The sequence below is a fragment of the Symphodus melops genome (genome assembly GCF_947650265.1).
Source record: "Symphodus melops genome assembly, chromosome: 16".
Taxonomy (NCBI): Eukaryota; Metazoa; Chordata; class Actinopteri; order Labriformes; family Labridae; genus Symphodus; species Symphodus melops.
The window spans coordinates 11,646,532-11,668,080 of NC_136706.1; the positions used below are offsets into that span (position 1 = coordinate 11,646,532).

At 42.2% G+C, this 21,549-nt stretch overlaps 1 protein-coding gene across 4 annotated transcripts; it reads right to left on the reverse strand.

The window, feature by feature from the left end:
- On the reverse strand, positions 1-21,333 carry camkk2 (calcium/calmodulin-dependent protein kinase kinase 2). Of its 4 annotated transcripts, XM_079364158.1 has the most exons (19): positions 20,992-21,333; positions 16,518-16,834; positions 15,446-15,778; positions 12,945-12,992; positions 11,861-11,914; positions 11,063-11,114; positions 10,772-10,905; positions 10,229-10,265; positions 10,048-10,069; positions 9,834-9,922; positions 8,713-8,912; positions 8,483-8,536; positions 8,287-8,360; positions 7,746-7,833; positions 7,495-7,626; positions 5,348-5,451; positions 5,105-5,158; positions 3,030-3,119; positions 1-2,835 (listed from the first exon to the last, which is right to left on the reverse strand). In XM_079364158.1, the coding sequence occupies exons 2-18, from the start codon at positions 16,737-16,739 to the stop codon at positions 3,047-3,049; spliced, it is 1,770 nt and encodes a 589-aa protein (XP_079220284.1). In that variant the 5' UTR covers positions 16,740-16,834; positions 20,992-21,333; the 3' UTR covers positions 1-2,835; positions 3,030-3,046. The 4 variants fall into 4 exon arrangements, with proteins under 4 accessions (XP_079220284.1, XP_079220283.1, XP_079220282.1 ...); XM_079364157.1 differs by having other exon boundaries at positions 1-3,119; positions 20,997-21,333; XM_079364156.1 differs by having other exon boundaries at positions 1-3,119.
- Positions 21,334-21,549: the final 216 nt, after the last annotated feature.

The following is a 21,549-nucleotide window of genomic DNA, read 5'->3' on the forward strand; positions in this document are numbered from 1 at the left end:
GAAAGGCAATAAATGTTTTTTATTCAAATGATGATCAAGATACAGTCTGTATAGAATATTTAATTTAACGGGCCCCTTTTTTAAGTTAAAGACCGCTCATGCTGTGACGATACAGTGGTATGTGTTCAATAGGTTGGCATGCATTCAGGGGAAAAGAGCTCCGAAAGCTCTGAATGAAATCAATCTACAGCACAGAGAAAAATTATTTGGTTAGCCCCGCCCCTTCTGACATAAAGGGCGGAGACTGTATTGAAACAAAGTACAGGTTTAAATACTGTGTATAAAATATTTATCTTAGAGCTTTTCTGTGGTTTGCATTCAAATCTTAAATGTCTTTTTTATTGTTGAGTGAACAATTATTACATAAAAGGAAAGTAGAAGTCTTATTTTGCTCGATGTAAAAACCTGTACTGAAAATTCTGCTTAAAGGTCACACATTATACTCTTTTTCAACAAGTTTAAATAAATCTCAGAGATCCCCAAAACTGTCTGTGAAGTTTCTTGTAAATAAAATCTGCTTTGATCCTCTATTTGATCATGCCTATAAACCCCTCTATTTCAACCCTGCTCAGGTCACAGTTTCTGTCTGTAGCTTTAAATTCAAGTAAGCTACGTCTGAACACCCCTCTCAGAAGGGGGATGTTCCTTAAACTTTCTTGCCCCATTTTATTAAGTTGGAAAGGCTGACTCAGAGGGCAAAACAAACACAAAGCAGTGGGAGTGTCACCCAACTGGGGGGAGGGGTTACTTCGCTTTGTGATGTCATGAGGGGAAACTCTCCAAACAGCCTGTTTGAGCACAATTTTTTTGAAAAGGGGAGCAGGCAAAAGGAGGAGGGGATATATTTTATTCATAATTGGGGGGGGACATTAGTGTTAGAAAAACCATGAAAAAGTGTATTTTGCATAATATGTGATCTTTAATGTGAAAATTGGTTTTAAATGAGGTAACACTTAACAGCATCACACAAGCTGCAATTAATTTTCTGACTAGATCATGGGCTAAAAAATAATAATTGGCTAGTATCATTGAGTTTTACACAAAAAAAGTGAATATCCTTCAAAAGTACACGACAATATTGTTATGAAAAGCACGACTCCAGAGTCTCTATTTGCAGCTCTTCCACATCAGGGAGAACAACTTCATTACATTTAGGAAAAAAAAGTTTCAGGTAATGAAAAAGAAATGATCAATCAGCCACAAACAGCCTTCCTCATCCAGCCAGTACATTGCACCTTACAGAGAAAGACACATTATATGCATAGAACTATTCTTTAAAACAGACATACAGCTCAGACGTACAGCTTAGTGACATGCAGGTAGAATGTTTTTTTGTTTTTTTTCCCCTTTCTTTAAAAAGAAGGTCCCTTTTAGCATTTCACATACATTCAACACGTTAGTGCTGAAGTAATTAAAGTGTGGAAGCATTATATGTTTGAGTTATAAGTCAATAGTCTATCTTTGAGACACACACGAGACTGATACAAACAATTAAGAAGTGAAAAATAAGAACACAAATGAAAGTTCACAAAAGGGAATAAAAAGTGGATAAAATGAAACATTTTTTAGCTTTGGGATCTTCTAAGATGATACACATCCAGGAAATGAAAAGGAATTGAACATGTCATTTTAAATATTTGCAGAGTAGCCTTCTCCTAAAGATGTCAACAGTTTTGATCTCCATCACGTCTGCACATGTCATGCATAGATTTGTACAAAAATTGTGCAGCAGTACTTCGTCTTGAAACGGACCCCTGCACCCTGCTTTTATAGCTCGGTGAAGAAAGAAAAAAAGGTTAAAGGTTTGTCGTGTTTAACATATCCCACTGTACGTATTCAAAATGATACACAGGTGAACGTTTTGGACCACAAAACAAGTCAGAACATTCACAATCTTAACTTCAGGTTCAGTCACCTTTTGTTTTAGTTCACATCCACTTGGAGGAGTCAAATATATCACACAGCTGAAATGTAAAAAGCATCAACTCAATCGTCTCTGTCCAAACAACCGGAGAGAGCTGATTAGCAGTAGGTGCTGGGAAACATATTTGAACCATTGCATACAATGGCTGCAGAAAATGTGTGCACCAAAACACTATTTTTTCCCCCCTTGATGAATCTGGTAGATCAGTACCTTCATGACTTACTATGAGATTATAAATATAGAGCAAACGCATACAAATCACATGTTGCCAGAGCGTTGCAAAACAAGCTAACTTGAATGCAGTAACGACTCATTGGATAGTTCAGAAAAAACACTACATCACGTTTGTAAAGCTTGTGATTGATTCCAGTAAATGTGAGTTTTATAAAGAACCAATCAAATTGTGTGTAACAACTTTGTCTATGAGCGTGCAAATATTTAGAAGTAGCTTATATAGCGTTTGCATTAGGAAAGTCAACACATGCACTCAATGAAGTAAACATTTCTTCACTCCCCTTTTGGAATTTTTCAGGAAAACTGTACATTTTATTCACTCGGAAATAGTTTACAAAATTTGGCCCATGCCACTCTTAAAGCCGAAATGAGCCAGACAATCATCGTCAAAAAAAACACACCTACCCCCTATAAGAGAAGCATTGAGGCGACGGTAGTGACAACCGTCGCCTGTTCCGCTGCCCGGTGTACCTGAAATAATTGTCAAGTAGAGACGAGGAGAAATAGAAGGTGGATCGACTACAATAAAACACCAGACTTTACAGTTGTAGCCTGAGACAAAGCATGCTGGGACTATAAATGCATGCAGGATAAATGAAGGAGGTGGGTCGGAGCAACAAAGGCTGAAGACAGATTCGGGAGATAATCCTCTCAAGTCCTGCATTCTCCAACTGAGCCTTAAAAGTGGAGAGAATTGATTAAAAGACTTGAAAAAGTGCCTAGGATCCTTATTTCTCAATCTTTTCTGCGCGCGCCACACTCATCCACCTGACGAGGAGTGGGAAGTGTGCGCCGGTGTCGAACGGCAGTATGAATCTGTGATTAAGGGGTGTCGTGCGGTGTGGTTGTAGGCAGGCATTACTCAGCGTACAAAATGAAACGTCGGCATCAGGAGAGAGCCTCGTCTTCTCCCACATAGGGCAGGTCCATACTCTTCATGCCGTCACCGCTCTCCTGTTTCCTGCGTGGCAGATCAGAGAGGCAGCGTTAGACAGAGAACTGCTGTGTGCCCAGATAATGATGCTGTTTCATGATTCCAAGCCCTTTAGACACATTTACAAATCACAGACACAACTAAAATATATATATATGGGGCAGAGCAGATATAGAGGGGAAGCATTTATATTCAAGAAGAGCGGTACAGAGACTAGCTGCTTAATTACTGGCTTCATGCAAATCAATAAGCAATTACTTAGGAACATGTGACAATGGGCTCCTGATGATGGACCAACATTTGTATTTGAAACTGTCAGAGAGTCACTGATTCAACTTTGTTGTGGGGATTTTTTTAAATAAATATCACACAGTGTTGAAAAGAAAAACAGTTGGTGGACCCAATTGCAGAACCCCAAAATACTATTTACTGTATTTTAAATGAAAAAGGCAAAAACAAAGCGTACGAAATGAGAAAACACAAGAACAAGGAAACCACACAGGAGGGACAACTGACATCTGACTGACAACAAGAGGACAGGAACACTGAGGGTGCATTCGGATTGTCCCTCCTAACTACTTTCACTCGAGGAAGAAAGGAGAGTGCAAAGGAGATAGGACGGACAATCCAAACTCACCCAGAGACTAAATAGACGCGGGGTGATCAAACACAGGTGACGCTAACGAGACACAGGTGAAGACAATCAGGGCAATAAACAGCGGAGGGAAACACACTGAGGACCACGACGAAACACATCCACGTAACACTGACGACACAGAGACGCTCAAAAATGTAACTGGAACATGGAGGGGGAAAAAAAGGAAATGACGCAATAAAACAGGAAACACTAAAGACTGAACCAACGACACGAGGAAACATTAAAGAAACACAAGGGAAACAACGCCAGAGAAGAATGAGAAGTAAAACGAATACGAAACGCAAACTCTTAAAAATAAATAAAACTATAACCGACCAAATCATAAAAGTAAAAGATGAATGCACTTTTATCTTTTATAAGTCTGCATTACAAATTGAAGCTGCGGTAGGCGATTAAACTCCAAGACTTTTTCATGTAATATTTGTTGAAATTCTCTCGTCACCCCAAAAGCAACAAAGGCTCTGATTAAAAAAAAAGGAAAAAAAAGAAAAAAAAAGAAGACCAGTCTGTAGCTGTGGACAGTGAGGAGGTTGTCCACAGTTTTTGAAGACTGGCTGCTCAGCATCAAAGTCTTTTGAAGAACTCAGCAACCCAAAGCCCAGCTACAGTTCAACACAGTTAACAATCACAACAGTGTGCTGTGCTGCTTTCTTGTGGACCCGTGCCGCACCTGCAGTGAGGCAGTGCATGTTGACGTGTTTTAAGAGAGGGGATTTGGCATTGCTGAAGACTTTCAAAGCTTATTTCTGATTCTTTACCTCAAAGACATGTACCCAAGCTGTAGCATGTTAGGAGGCAAACCCAAACAGAAACGCATCCGAACTGTCCCCTTTTAAATCTTCCAACAAAGTCGAGTCATGTCCTTTCTGACACGGCGTCACACTTCAACTTGATCTGTGAAGATTCTGAAGTTGTTCGTGTTCGTTTCGACCATCACCATAATAATATTCTTCATTAGTCCACATTTCAAGTGCTCAGACATGAGTCACGTTGAAGTACGCATGTACAGTATGTAACCATGACTTGTTCATACAAAGGAAGCTCATGCACCTTAAATTTAGCTTTGCATGACTTTCCATTACTGTGCTTGTTTTCACATTGCAGTTTGGGGTTTCTGCATGACTCAGCAAAAGCCCCCTTGGTCACAAGCAAAGAGTTAATTACACTTTAATGTGATATAGACTCGAATGGAGTCCCAAAGGTTCTTCTAATCAATCCAAAACCAGCACATGCTCGTCTAGAAGCCCTAAAGTGACAATTAACCACAGACAGAATTAAGGCTGCTATTGTCATGCTGGGGATCTTTAAAGACACTCTCTACTATACAGAGGGCAAGTGTCCTTGAGATTTTTACCTTCTTTGCTTACAATGAATGTAGCAGTATCTCACTTTGCCTGCTCTGCCTTTCCTGCAGGGCAGGAGAAGGAGGAGAGAAATGAACAACAAGTCTTCTTGACAAACTACTTGACACATATTAATAGGGCTGTGTTGAAGTCCTGAGAGAGTGAGAGGAGCCTCCAGCTCTTGTCGTCTGATTATTCGAACACGAGACAGAGACACGTCAGTCGTAGGTGATGTGTCCGTACCCGATACTTACGAGAGCGTTTGTCCTGAAGCACTCAAACTGCTTCGCTCGTCTTTACGAGCCCAGTCAAAAGGGTTTCCAAAGGAGCGCTTCCTCAGCATGGTTCTCACCAGGATCTACGGAGACATGCAGATAAATCAACAAAAAAAATCGTGCATTGAAATCTAATGAAGGATATAGACAACGTGAAATTCAAACAATGTTGTGTTGTAAAGCATCTGTGGGATAATAGTACACAGAACACTTATGAACTTTCAAAGAGCATTTCAGCCTCAGATATGTTCTTTTTCACGAGACACCATGGTCTGTTGTTTTTGTTACCACTTTGAGAACAAACTGAGAACATTAAGCCTTTAAATTCAGTTCAAACTTTTGTGTCTAACGCCATGTCGGGTATTTTCCTACAGTAGCCCTGAGCGGACATAAATCCAGACTGTTTCTTCGTCATCATTTATTGCTTTCCGGTTGTTTTCTTGATATCTTGATTTATTTATCTTGTCATATACCAGGTAAGAACGCTGCTCTCCTCTCCCATGATAACTTCAGGTTGTTCTCTTTTAGATTTTCACTTGTGTTTCTCATGATCGGAAGAGAACAAAGCTTGTTTATTTGTGATAACAGCATCTCTCTCTCTCGCTCGCCCTCTGTTGATGTGGAAAACAAAACAATAGGCTGGTCACTGACCACTAGAAGCCATGCTGCCATTGCTCACACAGAATGAAGTGGTGATGATGATGATGATGGTTTTGCATCCCTGAGATAAATAAATTGAGATAAAGAAAAACTTTTCGTCATGAAGGTAGAACTGTATAAACTATGTTGAAAGAACAGAGTGATTCATACATGTACTCTGGCATTTCCTCAAGTACAGTATTTCAGTATAGTTATCAAAGATAAAGAGATAAATCATTGCTATAGTTGTAACATGATGTGACATGAACTATGTTTGGATTGCCCAATAAACATAGAGTTGAAAAAAAAAATACTGTTGCTGTAAGGTCTCACACTATATTGTAAAATACCCACTGCTTCAGTGGGACCTACTGGGTTTTATTTGATATTGTATGTTCTGTTACATTATTTGATTTAGTTTTGTCTGTATTGAATGATAGGTAACACTTTCATTTATTTATTCTTTGCTCAGGAGATATTTATATATTTATTCTAAAATGAAGAAACACTCTAAATCATAACTCTGTACGCCAGATTTATTTGAGTGTATGTCTTTAGTGAAATTGGCTGAAAAATTGGCCCCAAAAGCCTCTACGTCATTATTTGTTAATGTTTTAATTGAGCGCCCTCTGGTGGCAGAGTTTACAGACCGTGTGTTTAAAAAACAACAACATTGAAACAAGCAAAATTATCTCAAGCTTCTGTTTAAAGGGGCTGTACGTAACTTTCAAAAATATCGTGTTAAGTGACACCGCAGGCCGCTAGGCTAACTGCACCAGCATCCTGTACGTCTACAGCGAGCATCTTTAAAGGCCGTGAAATTCACATGGTCTAAAGAATTATCTTACCTTTTCTGCAGAAGTGAAGCCATCTCTGGATTTGTTATTATCTCCAAAACCGAACGAAGCTCCCTCCGTAAATGAAAAGCTCTCCCATGTTCGCTCTAGTTTTCGCCCCGACGCCGGTCAGACTCTAGTTTGACTCGACATGCTTCTACAGATAAAATCTTTTTTGTTTTGTTTTGTTTTTTGCGCTGACGTGGCGTCTGCGAAGGAGTCTGTATTGTTTTATTTGTAAAAACAGATTCCATCTTAGTTTCATTCTTTATTCAGTCAGGCACAACTGTTGCTCTCTGTATGTAGAGCTGCGCGAGGAGACGTCAAGAACGCGCAACTTCACTTCCTGCAGCTTTCGCGGAAAATCAAACCCGGGTTCGTCAAAAAAAAAAAAAGAAAAAAAAAAAGTTATACAGGCAACACCGATAGACAGTGAATGTCTCATTTTGGTATCAGTTAACCATTCACTTACTGATGGGCGATAAAATATGATTTAATTATGTGACACAGTTACATACAGCCCCTTTAAAATTAAGACGGCTCCAGTGGTCATTTTCACTCTACGGATTTAACTGAACGGTACCAGAGGCAAATCCAAATAAAAAACAACCAAAGTGGCAGTGATGGTTCTGTCTTTGAGGACAAGCTCACCACTGTAGCCAGGCTGGGGATGTGTTTCACCGAATTTTCCACCTCCTCCTCGGTCACCTCGATCAGCATACAGCAGTTGTCATCCTCAGGAGGGAGAGGCTCAGCGCCATGCCTCGTCACCCATGGGTGAACCTGAACACAAGCGTGCGAAACAAAGTGGCTCTTTATGTATTTCAGCCTGATTTAAACATTCAACAGGAAGTAAAAGGAAACAGGTTGATTTAAAAAAAAAAATTTTGAAGAGTTTTTACCTTTATCTGAGGGATTGATATTCTGGTCTCTGGATTTTTGTCCAACATTTTCAGTAACAAATCTTTGAGATCATCTGAAATGTCGGCACTGTTTGGACACAAATAACAACGTCTGTATTATTTAAAAATAGTCGTAGAAAGGCGGGAGATAGCCTGGAGAAGGGCTGCTTAATAATGGAAAAAAAATCATCATAACGATTATTTTAAGATCATGATTATTAAACGCGATTATTCATTAAATTCCACAACATCTGCACCACGAGCATTTATTGAACTTAGTTGCGGAGGGAGGGGCAGAGTGTGCTGTAAAGAAAGAGACAGACCGCACATGACAAACCCTACAGACCAAACGAGCGCGAAATACAGCATGCAGCAGAGTCATCGTTTCATCCCAATGAACTTGTTTTCAGGATCGTGGGAAGCCAAGATGGTCATTGAAACTAAAGCTTGATCATCAGCCCAGCACTAAGCCAAGAGATAACAATGTGCCCCCCCCCCCCCAAAAAAAAAAAAAAAAAAAAGGTGTAGGAGGAGAACTGACTGTTCAGGTAACTCCACAGGCTGTGTCTTGATTTTGTGATGGAGGCTGACGATCCGTTCATCCATAAATGGGCACTGTGAATGAAAGAAAGGTATTTGTTTCAAAGGGAGACCAGCACGTTATCATTCATTTAAAAAAAAAACAAAAAAAACAAGGAAGTAAATATCTTGATCAATTAGCCAATGTACACACTCACCACTCCAAAGACGAAACAGTGAAGCGTCACTCCCATGGTCCAAACATCCAGAGCCTACAAGATAAACATTGTAAATGATAAACGTTGGTGTATTCAGTCACAAGAAACATGTGACCACAGGGGACAGACCCATTTATATAAATGGTAAGGAAAAGAAACCAAAAAGCAAAGATGTATGCATTTCTGAATATCACCACTGGATGGGGCTAGCTGGCTAACGTTTGCCTCACCTTTCCAGAGAAGTTCTTTCTGGTCTCAGAGAGCGCCTCAGGGGCGAGGAAGGCAGGTGTTCCCACCGTGCTGGTCAGAACAGCGTCTGCTCCCTCGAACTGGTTACTGACTCCAAAGTCTGCAATCTTGATGTGTCCGTCCTCTCCCACCAGCAGGTTCGAGGGTTTAACGTCTCTGTGAATGATCCTCTGGTAATGTACTGTTGGAAAAAAAAGAAAAAAAAAAAAGAATGATAAAAAACAACCAATAAAAGATGTGAAGATTTCTGCTTCTGGCAAGAACTGATGGATAAAGTCTAACAACAAAACCAAGTTTGATTTTAAAATAAACTGGAAAAACTCATTATTTGTTCGCTGACTGTAAAAATGAAATTGCTAAAGGGGCGATGTGACAGACTTCCTGGTACCTCAGACAGAAAGTTGGATGCAGTAATAATTTGCTGTCAAACGAAAGGAACCCACCCACAGGTTTGACTTCAGAATTGTTTACAAGAAAACACAGTGACATGTTTTCCTTCGCTGTGATTGAAGAGAGTTAAGCCTCTGTTGATATTTCTCATCAGAAAAAAAAAGGGAAAAAAAAAAGACCGTTCTGACTGTGGCAGTGTCCTTGGCGCGGAGCCCTCCCTCTCTTTCCCTCAGTACTAGTCTCCAAGACGACACTTAGAGCGAAACCTTTTTCTCGTGTGCTGAAATGCATTAAGAGCAGCTGAGTTGAAGTGAAATGAGCCTTGTGGGTGGATGAAGTCAGGAACGGCACAAACCAAGAAGCTCTTTATACTGCAGGGAAAAGTGTAAGACAACAGCAGATTTGAATACTAAAGAGATTCAGTTTGATATCCTGACTAGAGAAGTGGGATTTATAGATTCACCACTGAGGATGCAACAGATACACAGCACCTCTACCTGTCTTTCTAGCCAAGATTTAAGCTAACGGTCCAAGTAAGTAAAACTATTTCTGGGTGGGATTTTTTTTAAGTTTGTCCTTTTAAACATGAAAAGAGAAATACAGTACATTTTGTGTAGGGATCATTTGGGAGCGACTGATACACAACCCAAATAATCCCACGTTCAACCATGTCATCAAAGTGAAGGAGCAAGAGTCGACGACCAGGACTCACAGTACTCGATTCCCCTGAGCAGGTCTTGGAAGTAAAAGCGTGACTGGTCCTCGCTGAAAGGTTTGTCTGTTGGCACCTCCATCACAGCCCTGAATACAGCAAGACACAAACAGGTATATACACACACACACACACACACACGCACACAGTTAGCAATCAAACGCTGGGCTCATTCCAGGGCTACAATGATTACCATGAAAGAGACTCAGCTTACCCTTTTTTGACCAGCTCAAACACTGGGCCAGAAAAACACAAACAGTTGGTGTTATCATCACAAACTAAACAAGAGCTGCAAATAAATTCATTTATTCCTCTTTTAAATTAGGCTTCATTGTGTGAGATGTGCATGTATGCATATATGAGCTGTGTGTTGGTGTGTATTCGTAAAGGTGTACCCATGTACAGATGGTCCTCGCTGGGGTCGTCCAAAACCTGGCACCAAATCACAAAGACACGAGACATGAGTCTTAACACACACAAACAATAGATCCCAATTCTTTCATCAAATGAAAAACAACTATCTAACTATTTATTTCATCTGGAATCTGATCATCTGTGTAGCTTACAGCCTCATATTCTCTTTAAAAGCCCCCCCCCCCCCCCCCGTCATTTATTAGAAGAGATACAAAGAAGCAGTGCTATTTGAAAACATGGATGTTGTTGTTCTGTTCATTGTTCATCCTCTGAGGCTTCTTTGAAAATTGTTTCTTTAAAAAGTTACCAACATAGTAAATTGCTTTTTTGAGGGAAGATTGAGCCAAAACTGTGAGAAGTATGTTAGATAGAGAAGACCATCTTTGTTACGCTAAAGCAATATTAGACTTTTTCCTTTTGTTTAATGCTGGGTAGGTTTTTTTTTTTTTTAACCTACAGAGAAGTTTTTACCTTCCCGGTAAAAAAACCCCCCTAAATATACAGGAAGTACTAACAGTCATTACCTCTACTAGTTTGACCACATTAGGATGGTCCAGCTTCTTCAGGATGGCAATCTCCTGATAGACCCGCTCCAGGGGTCCTTTAGGCTGAGGGGGACCCACAGGAGCTGCTTTGGCTCCACGAGGGGGGGGTCTCCCTGAGCGAGAGAAGGAGAGAGGAGTAGGGGGTCACAGGTGAGGGATGGAGGGGACACAGGACGGGTATTGTTATGCAGCGTTCATGCACCAGTGAAGCATTCTTAGAGACTGTGCGCTCTGCCGTGTTGGCCATCTGCTCACTGGCTCCAGACTTACGTGGGAAACCTGCCTGCCTCATCAGCCTCTTCTTGGACAACACCTTCATCGCCTACGGGAGAGAACGGAGGGGGGATTTTTGAGAGGATGAGTTTCCGGAGAGAAAGAAGAACTGAGAAGTGAAAATATCGGAGGGGGAAATAGAGCAAAGCGAGTCGATGTGTTTCTGGCAGGAAGCCCACTCGCACAACTGCAGATCGATATCACGACAGCATCTACACATTTCTCACCTCGAACATCGCTTGACTTTCTGAAATACACACTCACCAGACAGAAAATCAAGGATGTTTTTAAAGTATAATCCAACCACTTCTTTTAGATTGTGACCTTTAAGTGCCACTCCAATGCAATTCAGATATGTAAAGGATAACCAGTCAGATGTCTCCCTGACCATTTCATACAATCAAAGAGAGATCAGTCTTTGACGGCTCAATTGTTCAGTGGATGTTTGGTTTTTTTGCCTGTTGATGGCAATTTTTTTGAAAAGAGTCAAAGCCCTCAGTGATTGTGGATATGATATAATCAGTGAATGTGACATGTGGGCTTTGTCACTTGGGAGGAATATTAAAACAATCTCCAATGTTTGTCAGCGTCACGCAGCTTATTGAGGATTGCAGCGATATTCACCAACAGCAAACAGAGAAAATGAAGCTGGAGTGTGACGACAGAAATCATCGATCATTTTCACGTGTGGGGGGATTTGACAGACGACGACGCCAATAAATGTAACAAGGGCGTTCAATTGTGAAGAGTGTGTGCGTTATCGCCTCTGCGCTGCTGTGCGTGTTGTGAACTCACATAGTACGTGTTGTCGTCCTCATTGTAAGCCAACTTGACAACACCGTAGGAGCCCTTATGAAGGAATGAGCAAAAAGAGAAAAGAAGTGAGCTGGAGCAGATGTCAATTCGTCATTTGAGAAAAAAAACAAACAAACAAAAAAACCCAACAACATGCACCAAACATTAACACACACAAAAAAGGAAGGAAGTGTGTGGGCTGACAGGGTACACTGACAGAGTAGCAGCTGCTTTAAAGTGAGAACAGAGAAATTCAAATCTATCTCTATCTCTCTCTCTCGCCCTTTCTTTTTGGATTTCAGGCTTATTAAGAAACTGGATCTGGTTTATGTTATCAAGCATTCCTGCCCACACAGGAAACTCACGGCAAAAAAAACAAAAAAACTAGGCCCAATAATTCACCAGTGTGGAATTATTCATGCCCAAAAACAAACAGACAGGGAGGGAGAGAGAGAGAGAGAGAGACGGAGAGAGAGAGAGAGAGAGAGAGACGGGGAGAGAGAGAGAGAGAGAGAGAGAGAGAGAGAGAGAGAGAGAGAGAGAGAGAGAGAGACAGACAGAGAGAGAGAGAGCGAGCGAGCCGGATCAGTTCCTGCTGGGGGAGCAGATTGGACAGGCAGCACTGAGCTCATCCTTCGGTTCCAGCTATGATCTGATAACAGACGCCTCTCCAACAATCCAGTCCGGATCTCCTCCGTCTCAGCTGAACATTAGAAGCACTTTAACGTGTCTCCCTAAAGACTAGAAATGTAGACACTTACAGACATGCATGTTTCATATAAAGAATAAAAACAACAACACACACACACAGTCACACACTTGTATCCACTAAGTCTCACACAACCCTTAGAGAGCGCTATTTATACCAGCCTCTCATCCATCTTCCAACTCTCCCATGGCCTGCTGGTTTACTCAGAGTTTCGGGAAATGAGGACAGCCGGGAGGAGAGGATATCAGAGGCTGTTACTGCGTGTCCTCGATGATGTGCGCTACTTGACAGACATGCAGTGGGCGGAAGGGAGAAGGGAAGAGGAAAGAGTCGGTGAAAAAAGGGGAGCAATCAGTGAGTTGTCTCTGATGGTACCTTTCCAATCTCGTCTTTCAGCTTGTACTGGTTGAGTTGAACGCAGTCCTTGAAAAAGAGAAGGGAGGCAGGAGGAGAAGAAAAGAAAAAAAAAAGGAGAGAAACAGTTTCCTTTTAAATTAATACAAAAACTCACATCACAAAATCTGCATCAACAAAGAATGAATACAAATCTTCTACATTACATTTCCTTCCAATTATTTTTTTTTTTTGTCTTTCTGCCTTTTTATTTTCATGTGCAGTGAGTTTTGAATATCCATATTCCCAAAGGGGGGGGGGCTGATGCTTCCAACTTGAAACACATCTCCTGTGCTTGTCAGCACATCAGTACAACTCTGCAATCACTGCCCCGGTTCAGTTTGTCATTTTTACAAGATTCAAAAAAAAAAAAATTTTGAATTAAAAAAAAATCACATATCAGAAGTAAAGAGTGATAAATCCAAGAACGACTCTTTACCTACATTTTGACACTAATCCAATCCTTTGTGCCTAACAGCTGAGAGTCAGGATGTGTGTCTGAGCGTTTTGTAGTTTTGTGCTATCAGGATATGTAGTCTAAGGCCAGTGTGGTCTCCCTACTTTATTCTGGTGAAATATGGATTTAAAGACATGAGTAATGGGCACGCAGACACTGCTGAGAACACGCTGAACCCAGCCAGCAGAGAATGATTCATACCAACAACAAGACATGCACTGACTAAGCAGCTCTTCATTAAAAAAAAATAAAAAAACACTCCTGCATGGGATTCAGTTGGTCGTTGGCTCCTTAGAGAGATTATTAAAACAATTCTTTTAGAGTTTGGAGGACGTGTGATGCCCACCAAGATGACATTACCGTAAAATCTGGAATATAAGTCGCACCTGTATATGAGGCACACTTCTGATTTTGGTGATCTCCAACAGGGAACAAAATGTTTTTTTTAACCGTCTTCCTACCTACATGGTGATTTCTATTGTGTTCAGCAATAGGCCACAGCATGCAGTTTCTGTGCTGCTTTCTCGCTCTTTTCGTACCATCTGTTTTCGCTCCCATCAGCTCCAGCGCGTTGAGCTGTCAGCCGACGGTGGAAGTTGTGATCTAGTGTACAGAGCCGTCGTTCCTCTCCTCTGCTCAGTTGTTGTCTTTAACTGAGGAGTCTTTTATTCAGGCCAGCACTCCACCAAGATTCATATGCTGCTCATTGGATACTCGATGTTTGCTTTAAACGCACCATTATGACCTCATGACGGAGAAAACGAGAGTGTTACGTGGCTGTTTCCCGGCACAGCTTTCAATCCACACAGGATGAAATTGAATTTTCGCTTGCAGTGTGTGAAGGGCTGCACTCACAGTTACACTGGTATAGTGATTGCAACGCTATATAAGACACAGCCGATTTTTTTTTTTAAATGGCTATTAAAAGTGCGTCTTGTACACCAGATTTTACAGGTCTTAAACTCACCTGACCAAAAAAAAAAAAAAGTCTCCAACATGAGACGGATGTTTAACCTAATAAACCTTTTAACGAGATCCACTGTTTTACCAGGGCTCAGAAAATCATGTAATCATGTATCATGTAAAAACTGCCGTTTTTTTCGTTTCTGCACTACGAGCCAAAGCAACGAAACTGCGAGGCGTCAGATGCCAGACCACTTCTCAAGCACAGCTGGGGGGGGGGGGGGGTTCTTGAGCAAGGCAGCCGCTGCACGCTCTCCATTATCGCATGTCCACAGGTGCATGTGTGTGATTCAGGCCTGTGTGTGTGAGAAGCATGTCTCTACGACAACAGAGTGCGAACCACAGTTAATAAAGCGTATAATAAAAAAAAAAAATCTAGTTCAAAATTTAAAAAAAAACATTTAAAGTTCAAGTTTAAATGCCGATAAAGAACGTCTAGGTCTCAGACGTTGCAATTTGTGATTCTGTTAAAGGCCAAATTGTAACAGGAGCTCAACATCAGGTAACAGAACATTGTCAGTCTGTGGACCTAGAAGAGACAGAAGCTACTTTATCTACAGGTCTCTGCATCTATGAGTGACAGGGAACACACACTGTGATCTCCAGCTAATGACACTGTAAACTTACCTCTGCATACAAAAAGCTCTGTCTTTACAGGTGTGCTGCCGCTTTCAGGACAAATGCACAGGTTGTACGTTACTGATACTCCTATAAGTAAATACACACTAAAGGGGACTCACCTCTGTGTGATGCTTTATGCAGCGTTCAGTCTCAAGGAATATCAACTGTTCAGAATGTGCAAAGACCTTAGTCTAATCATAATGATAATCCTGGCTCTGTTTGGCTTGTTTTCTTGGGATTATTTGATCCCTTACATACACTCAGGACCGACCTGGCCATGCAGAGATGACACATTACGGCAGACGTTTCAATGAAGCGCCTGTGCGCGGAGCACAGATCCATTCGAAGAGCTAAGCAGCTAAATCTAGTCTACATAAAGGCTTCACAAGATTCGAGGTGTTAGAACTGAAACGGCTCTGGCGGAGGTCTTTAAAGCGTTTACCTGGAGGTCTGTGATGGAAACACTGTGGGACTCCACGGTGGGCCGACGAGACAGGCGCGGAGAGGAGTGGGGCGACGTGATGGGCGAGTAAGGTAACGACGGGTAAATGTAGCGGCCGTTGAGTCCGGGAGAGCTGCAGGGCGACGCCGCCGTCTGCGAGCGCTCCTGCAGGGATAGCTTCCGGTCGGATAGATTCAACCGTCCCCTCTCCGGCAGCAGAGTCTCGGACCGGCTGACCGTGTGGGACAGAAGGTCGCAGGAAGGAGCGCGGACGTGAGGCGCCAGAGAGGAGGAGGCTGGCTCTGGCGTCTCGGAGCTGTCCATTTCTTCTACCTGAGAGGTGGAACATTTCAAGCACAGTCTTTATTGCACGCTCACATAGTTACAGAACAGATGTATTAGGGCGAGATGGACTGGGAGAGGAATAATGATTGGATAATCTTATTTACATCTGGAGTCAAAATCACAACCCAAAAACAAAAACAACAAAAAAAACAAACTGATGTGTGCTGTGATTCATGGTGCATTATTCCTCAGACGGTGTCAGGACGACATATGGCCGCGTTGTGTAAACTCATTAGTCCCGGGGCCACATCCAAGGGCCATTGAGTGGAAGACCATTAGCCTGGTTTCTAACTTTTCCTGCTCTGTCTCATTAAGCTTTTTTTTTTCTTTTTTTTTTGTGCATTAGGGAAGAGGGGGGGGGGTCCAAATTCAGTCACACATTGATTCATCGAGGGGCAGAGCTTTTAATTCTTCAATACTGCAGAAATGACCCCTCACACTCACAGGGACGAGGGCGAGAGCTTGCGACATCCCCTAATGGTCCATAATAGATTGTAATAATGCAGCTCAGAGAGGATGCAGATGTGTGATGGAGGCGAGAATAAAACGCACACATATTATGTATGTGTTAGATATGGACCGGTGTCTGCAATAAAACTTTATTATTAGTATGATTATTTTATTAATGCATCGGCAAGATGTAGCGTTTCTGCAGTTGTTAACTTGTGCTTGGTTGATCCAGAATGTCATTTCAGTTGAAAACAGAGCCCCATGTGCGCCGTCTTACCTCCTCGTCTCCGGCTGCTCGGCTGGGTTCGTACTCCGTGACCACGATGAGGGACTCCATGGGGTCTGGGGACGGCGTCTCAGAGTGGGCGCTGGAAGGTGCAGCGGGACAGCTGCACAGCAGATCTGGCAGAGGCTGCGCCGCCTGCGCTGGAGGTGCATGACTGGCGCAGGAGGCCGGCGGCTCAGCGGCGGGCCAGGGGCTGACGTGACAAGGAAACATGGTGCCTCTTCACAAAGACCGACAACCCCTGATCCATCAGAGGAGAACCTTCCGGTGGGGGGGGGGAGGGGGGCGGGGGGGGGGGGAATCGGCGCCTAAGTCAAAAGGAGCAAAAAATCAGAACAAATGAATACATCCCTCTGCGTCCTCCAGGGCTGACTTAAGACTTAAGTAGACATGCTCTGCTGAAGCGCTGGCTTCTCTGTCAACCATGCAGCAGCCAGTATGTCCTCTTAGATTCTGCCCCTGAATGGTCTGCATTTGTTATTACGGGACATGTAGCAAAGAAGTCACATCATGAGCTGATTATGAAATAATGTGATTGCACATTACAGATGTCTTTCCTTGATCGTATGCGACTTTGGAAAAAAAACAAAAAAAACCCAGTACAGTAAATGCACATGAATGCCAACCAATGCGTCTTATCGTCACCTTGACGTGTGTGTTCGGAAACCTCAAACTCGCTGCACTGAGCTTGTGCGGACACAAAGAGAGATAACAGGATCACCTGGAGACACGGTCCCAGAGTCACTGAGACGTGCTGCGTCTCCACTTCTAGAGTTATGTCATAAGGAGGGAAAACTAGTAAAACACTAAAAGAAAACGAGTAGAATCAGTGTTTGAGATCAGCGCATGGACAACAAAAACGTGACTTCACCAAGAGACGGAGCTTCAGGAGCGTACGGGAAAGACGACTATCGATCCAACTCCGAAACAGACACGTGGTATTAAGAGGAGCGGAGATCAGATCGAAAACAGACCGTTGGTGGCTGCGTCTTTATTCAGAAGATGATGTTTAATCACCTCTGCTGGTGGAGCTCAGTGTTTGAGGAGCCCGCATGAATGAAGTTGTGGGTGTAAAGAGACAGCGTGGGGAGTGAGCAAACAGCTGGGAGGATTTCTGTTCTTTTTCCACACGCTCTGCTTTAACATCCAGTGTGACAAACTCCACTTCTGAGACAACAGATTTGATGCATCTGCCTTTTTTTTTTTTTTTTTTGATGTCACTTAGTTATACAACATGTATTAATTCTACATCAGGCGTTACAAAATCCTTTTTTTTTTTTTGCATAATTTTCAAGGACAGCCACTTCCATCTCCAAGTCCTCTCAGCTTACGGTATTATCTGCTCATTATCTGAGAGGGGATGGAAAGGGCAGAGAAGGAGGGAGGGAAAAAGAGAAAGAAAAAAGGAAAAAAGACAAGAAGAGAGATCCTTGTTTGCTGCGGCGCTTCTGACAGGTTTTGTGTCCCGTGTGTGGGAGCTGAGTAAATAAGAGGCAACAAGAAAAAAAACAAGACAGTGGGAGCTCCAGCCAGGATGGTGATCATGTGTGGGAGGAGAGACACCCACTCCAGGTGGCCTCTCTCTCTACCTCCACTGTCAGCCTTTATTTAAATATATATATATATATATATATATATATATATATATATATATATATTGATGTAAAGTTAGTATAGGGAAGAGATAAGCACCACACGTTGTCGTCTGTCACGTCGCACAAATCTACCGTACTTCATGATTCCTCTTCATCCTCACTGCCGCTCTCACGTGACGTCTTGGTTTGTTTCGTTTGGAGGCGTGCGATGATTGTTTCACTCAGGGAAAGAAGCTCTTTAGAGACAAAAAGAAAAAAAGTGGAGTGCAGAAACATATAAAGCGACGTGACCTGAGGATGAGACTCACACTGCACCAGCCTTTTTATATCTAGAGAAGAAGAAGCGGCAACACTTGACCTACTTTGGTCTGAGTGAAAACGAGGAGGTAACGCGTCGAGCGTGAGCGGCTTCCGTTCATACGTCCAGGTTTACTACAGGTTTGACGAAGGTGATGATGAGGATGATGGTGGGGAAGAAAAACAAACTTTACATGACACCATCCCGTTAGTGACTCGACTGATTTGGGAAGTCTGAGAGTGATCCCGTATCTGCTTGAGTGGAGAGAAAACGCTGGTAGCTGATTGGCTGCAGACATGTTGAATTTAAAAGCCCTTTTCTCTGTGAATTGAGATCGATTGGACGAGGGAAAGGTTTTCACAGAGCCTTTGTTCAAAATGATCTTACAACAGTTTTGACTCTAAACTTTGGAAATTTTGATTTCTCCCCCCCCCCCCCTGAGTATTCAGACTTTCTGAAATCAAACAAAAAAGTCAGAACCCACTTTTCTTTTTTTCTCTTCATCGGCTCTTATCCTCTTCCGTAGAAAACAGATACAACAATACGGATGTAATGTTGAAAGGCCGACATTAATAATTCATGACAATAACAGTAATAATAGCCAAATGCATTCAAAATGAAGCGCTCATCTCGCTCTCTTCCCAGATATCGTCACCATTGTCTGGCTGCTGTTATTTATTGCAGCATTACAAAGACGGCTGAAGGCCACATACTTGGACGTTACTGTGATCTCCGTTCTCCGTGTCCACAACCACAAAAAAAACTGTTTGTAAAACTACAAACAATCGTTACCTGACGGATGATCATTAGAGTCATTCATCTCTCAGGTAGTAAAGCTAACTTTGGAATAAGTCAGAAAGAACTACTGAACATCACAAGTCGTGTACTCTGTGTAATTATGTCACCAATATCCTTCCTACACTAAACAGGAAAGAACACAAGCTAATGCTGGATATTAAAACATCGGAAGCAATATTTAGTACCCAGAGAAAGTTTGCACACTTCTATCACGGTAAAGAAATCCAACCATTTGGTCTCCGATACACAGATAGTGCATGTCATGAATAACTAACCTGATTGCTAAAGCTCCAAACTTCTCTCATTCCACGCCATCCTGGCGGTCAGATGAAGAACAAGCGGTTTGAGACTGGTGGAACACCAACAGATGCTGCCCAGCTCCAGATGCCGCTAGGTGCCTCTTATCACAACGAGAGTCACATGACCTGACCTTCACTTCATGTGGAGGGGGGGGTAAGGAGGGGGGGGGCTCCGATCCATGTACAGCATTAATAAGAGCACAGACAGTCGCCCATCAGACAGACAGACACAAGAACAACACACTAGGGCCATCTGGAGCATGAGAAGGATGGCCCCCTGCTGCATTAAAAGATCAACAGAGTAACCCTGTCAGTGATCTGCCGAGATGGGCAAGAGATAAGCCGCTGTAAACGAAGGGATGTGCATCCTTGGACAACTTGACTGACGTGTCATCACACCGTCACAGCGAAGAGTCACTGACAATCTGAAATGTTTCATCACAACAAAAGCATGTTTGCAACAACAACAAATAATATTTTTTTTTCAGTTCCTCTGGAGAAAACAGGGACAATGTGCACCACATTATGAAGCAACTCTAAACTTAAAAGATGATCTCAAAGTCGCGAATTAATCAAATGAAAAAAACAATGAAAAGATGCCGGAAATGTCAAATGTTAATCTCCACTTTATTGATCCATAAATGTGTTTTTCTTTTAATTGTCTGCTTGATGAAATCACCTCTGCTTGAGTTTTTTCTTCTTAAACATCATAAATGTAACTCCTGAATTGTGACAAATACAATATGAGGATGTCCATGTATTCAAAAACATGAATAGCTACAGAGAAGAGTTATTTGCTCCACATTAGTCAGTCACTATGTCAACATCTCTAACACGCCAATGTTCAACCACACTGACCATACATCACTGTCATGTTAAATCCTGTTTCCACTCCAGATGAGTCTTCACTTTCACCGAATCAAACTGTGATCGGATAACATTACAGACAGTGATCTCACTACCAGAGAGGCAACTTACCATGCTGAACAAAACCACCAAAACAAATCAGTCTGCACGACATTTACAAGCTGAAATCATGTTTACTTATTTCAACCAAATGAAAACATTTAACGTCAATATTAACTGTGAAAATAACATTTTACTCGACGTGCTAAAAACCTAACTATTTCTGTCCCACTTCATGGATAACGGTTCGGCTTGTGATAATAATGTCTTCATTCAATAAATAACGGAGCACTGGGACACTGACAGTCACCATTAGACAGAGAAAGCTTCTTTGTTGTGCACGCGATCACACATTCACAGAGAAGAGAGTTTCAGTCGTCGTCTGAGCTCCCACCAAGCTAACTTCAGCTAGCGTTAGCCTCATCTGTCAGAGATACAGATGTTGTTGGGCAGGAGTCAAAGATGCTAAGTGAGACTGAGTAATGCCCGTGGTCATTACACACGATATGAAAGCATCAGAAGACAACAAATACAACATGTATAATAATTTAAAAAAAGACAAGTCTTGCCTTACGTGTTAGTTAGGCCTGCGGGTCAGAAGTGTGAGGGTCCTTCTCCTTCTTCAGCTGCGGTGAAAGTCTGCACATAGACAGCTAGCTAGCGGACTGATACCCGCTGTTATGATGGACCAATCCAGCTGAGCACACAGGTCTCGTGCCTTACATGGAGGAAGTGTGAAGACAGACGAGCAGGGTGGAAATCTCACTACAATCTTTAATACTGTGCTTTAAAATCAAAACCTAACTCATGGGGGAGGAGTGGGCTTCCCTTTGTTATCTCTTTCCTTTCACTCACGACCTCAAAAATATGTAACACTGGCTCTGTGGGGATTTCTGCAACATGCAAGGCGGCCTACTGGCGCCCCCCCGTGGTGTGTCGGAGAGTTGCACGATAGAGTTAAAGCAGCTGGATGGTAATGGATTATGGAGGATGATACCCGACTAAAGTATAAATTAAATAAATGTAGAAATAAATGTGGAAATAAAATTTAGGACATTTAATTATGTCCCATTTATTTACCAGTTTGAAAATGTATTTACACATTTAATTATGTATTTATTTTATGA

Bases quoted from the DNA above. Each gene is read 5' to 3' on its own strand.
- camkk2 (XM_079364157.1), bottom strand. From the start codon at position 16,739: ATGTTTCCTTGTCACGTCAGCCCCTGGCCCGCCGCTGAGCCGCCGGCC. The intron at 10,070-10,228 runs GTACACCTTTAC...TTTCTGGCCCAG, and splicing joins CGAGGACCATCTGTACATGG to TGTTTGAGCTGGTCAAAAAA. The intron at 8,537-8,712 runs GTGAGGCAAACG...TTTATCTTGTAG, and splicing joins GAAAGAACTTCTCTGGAAAG to GCTCTGGATGTTTGGACCAT.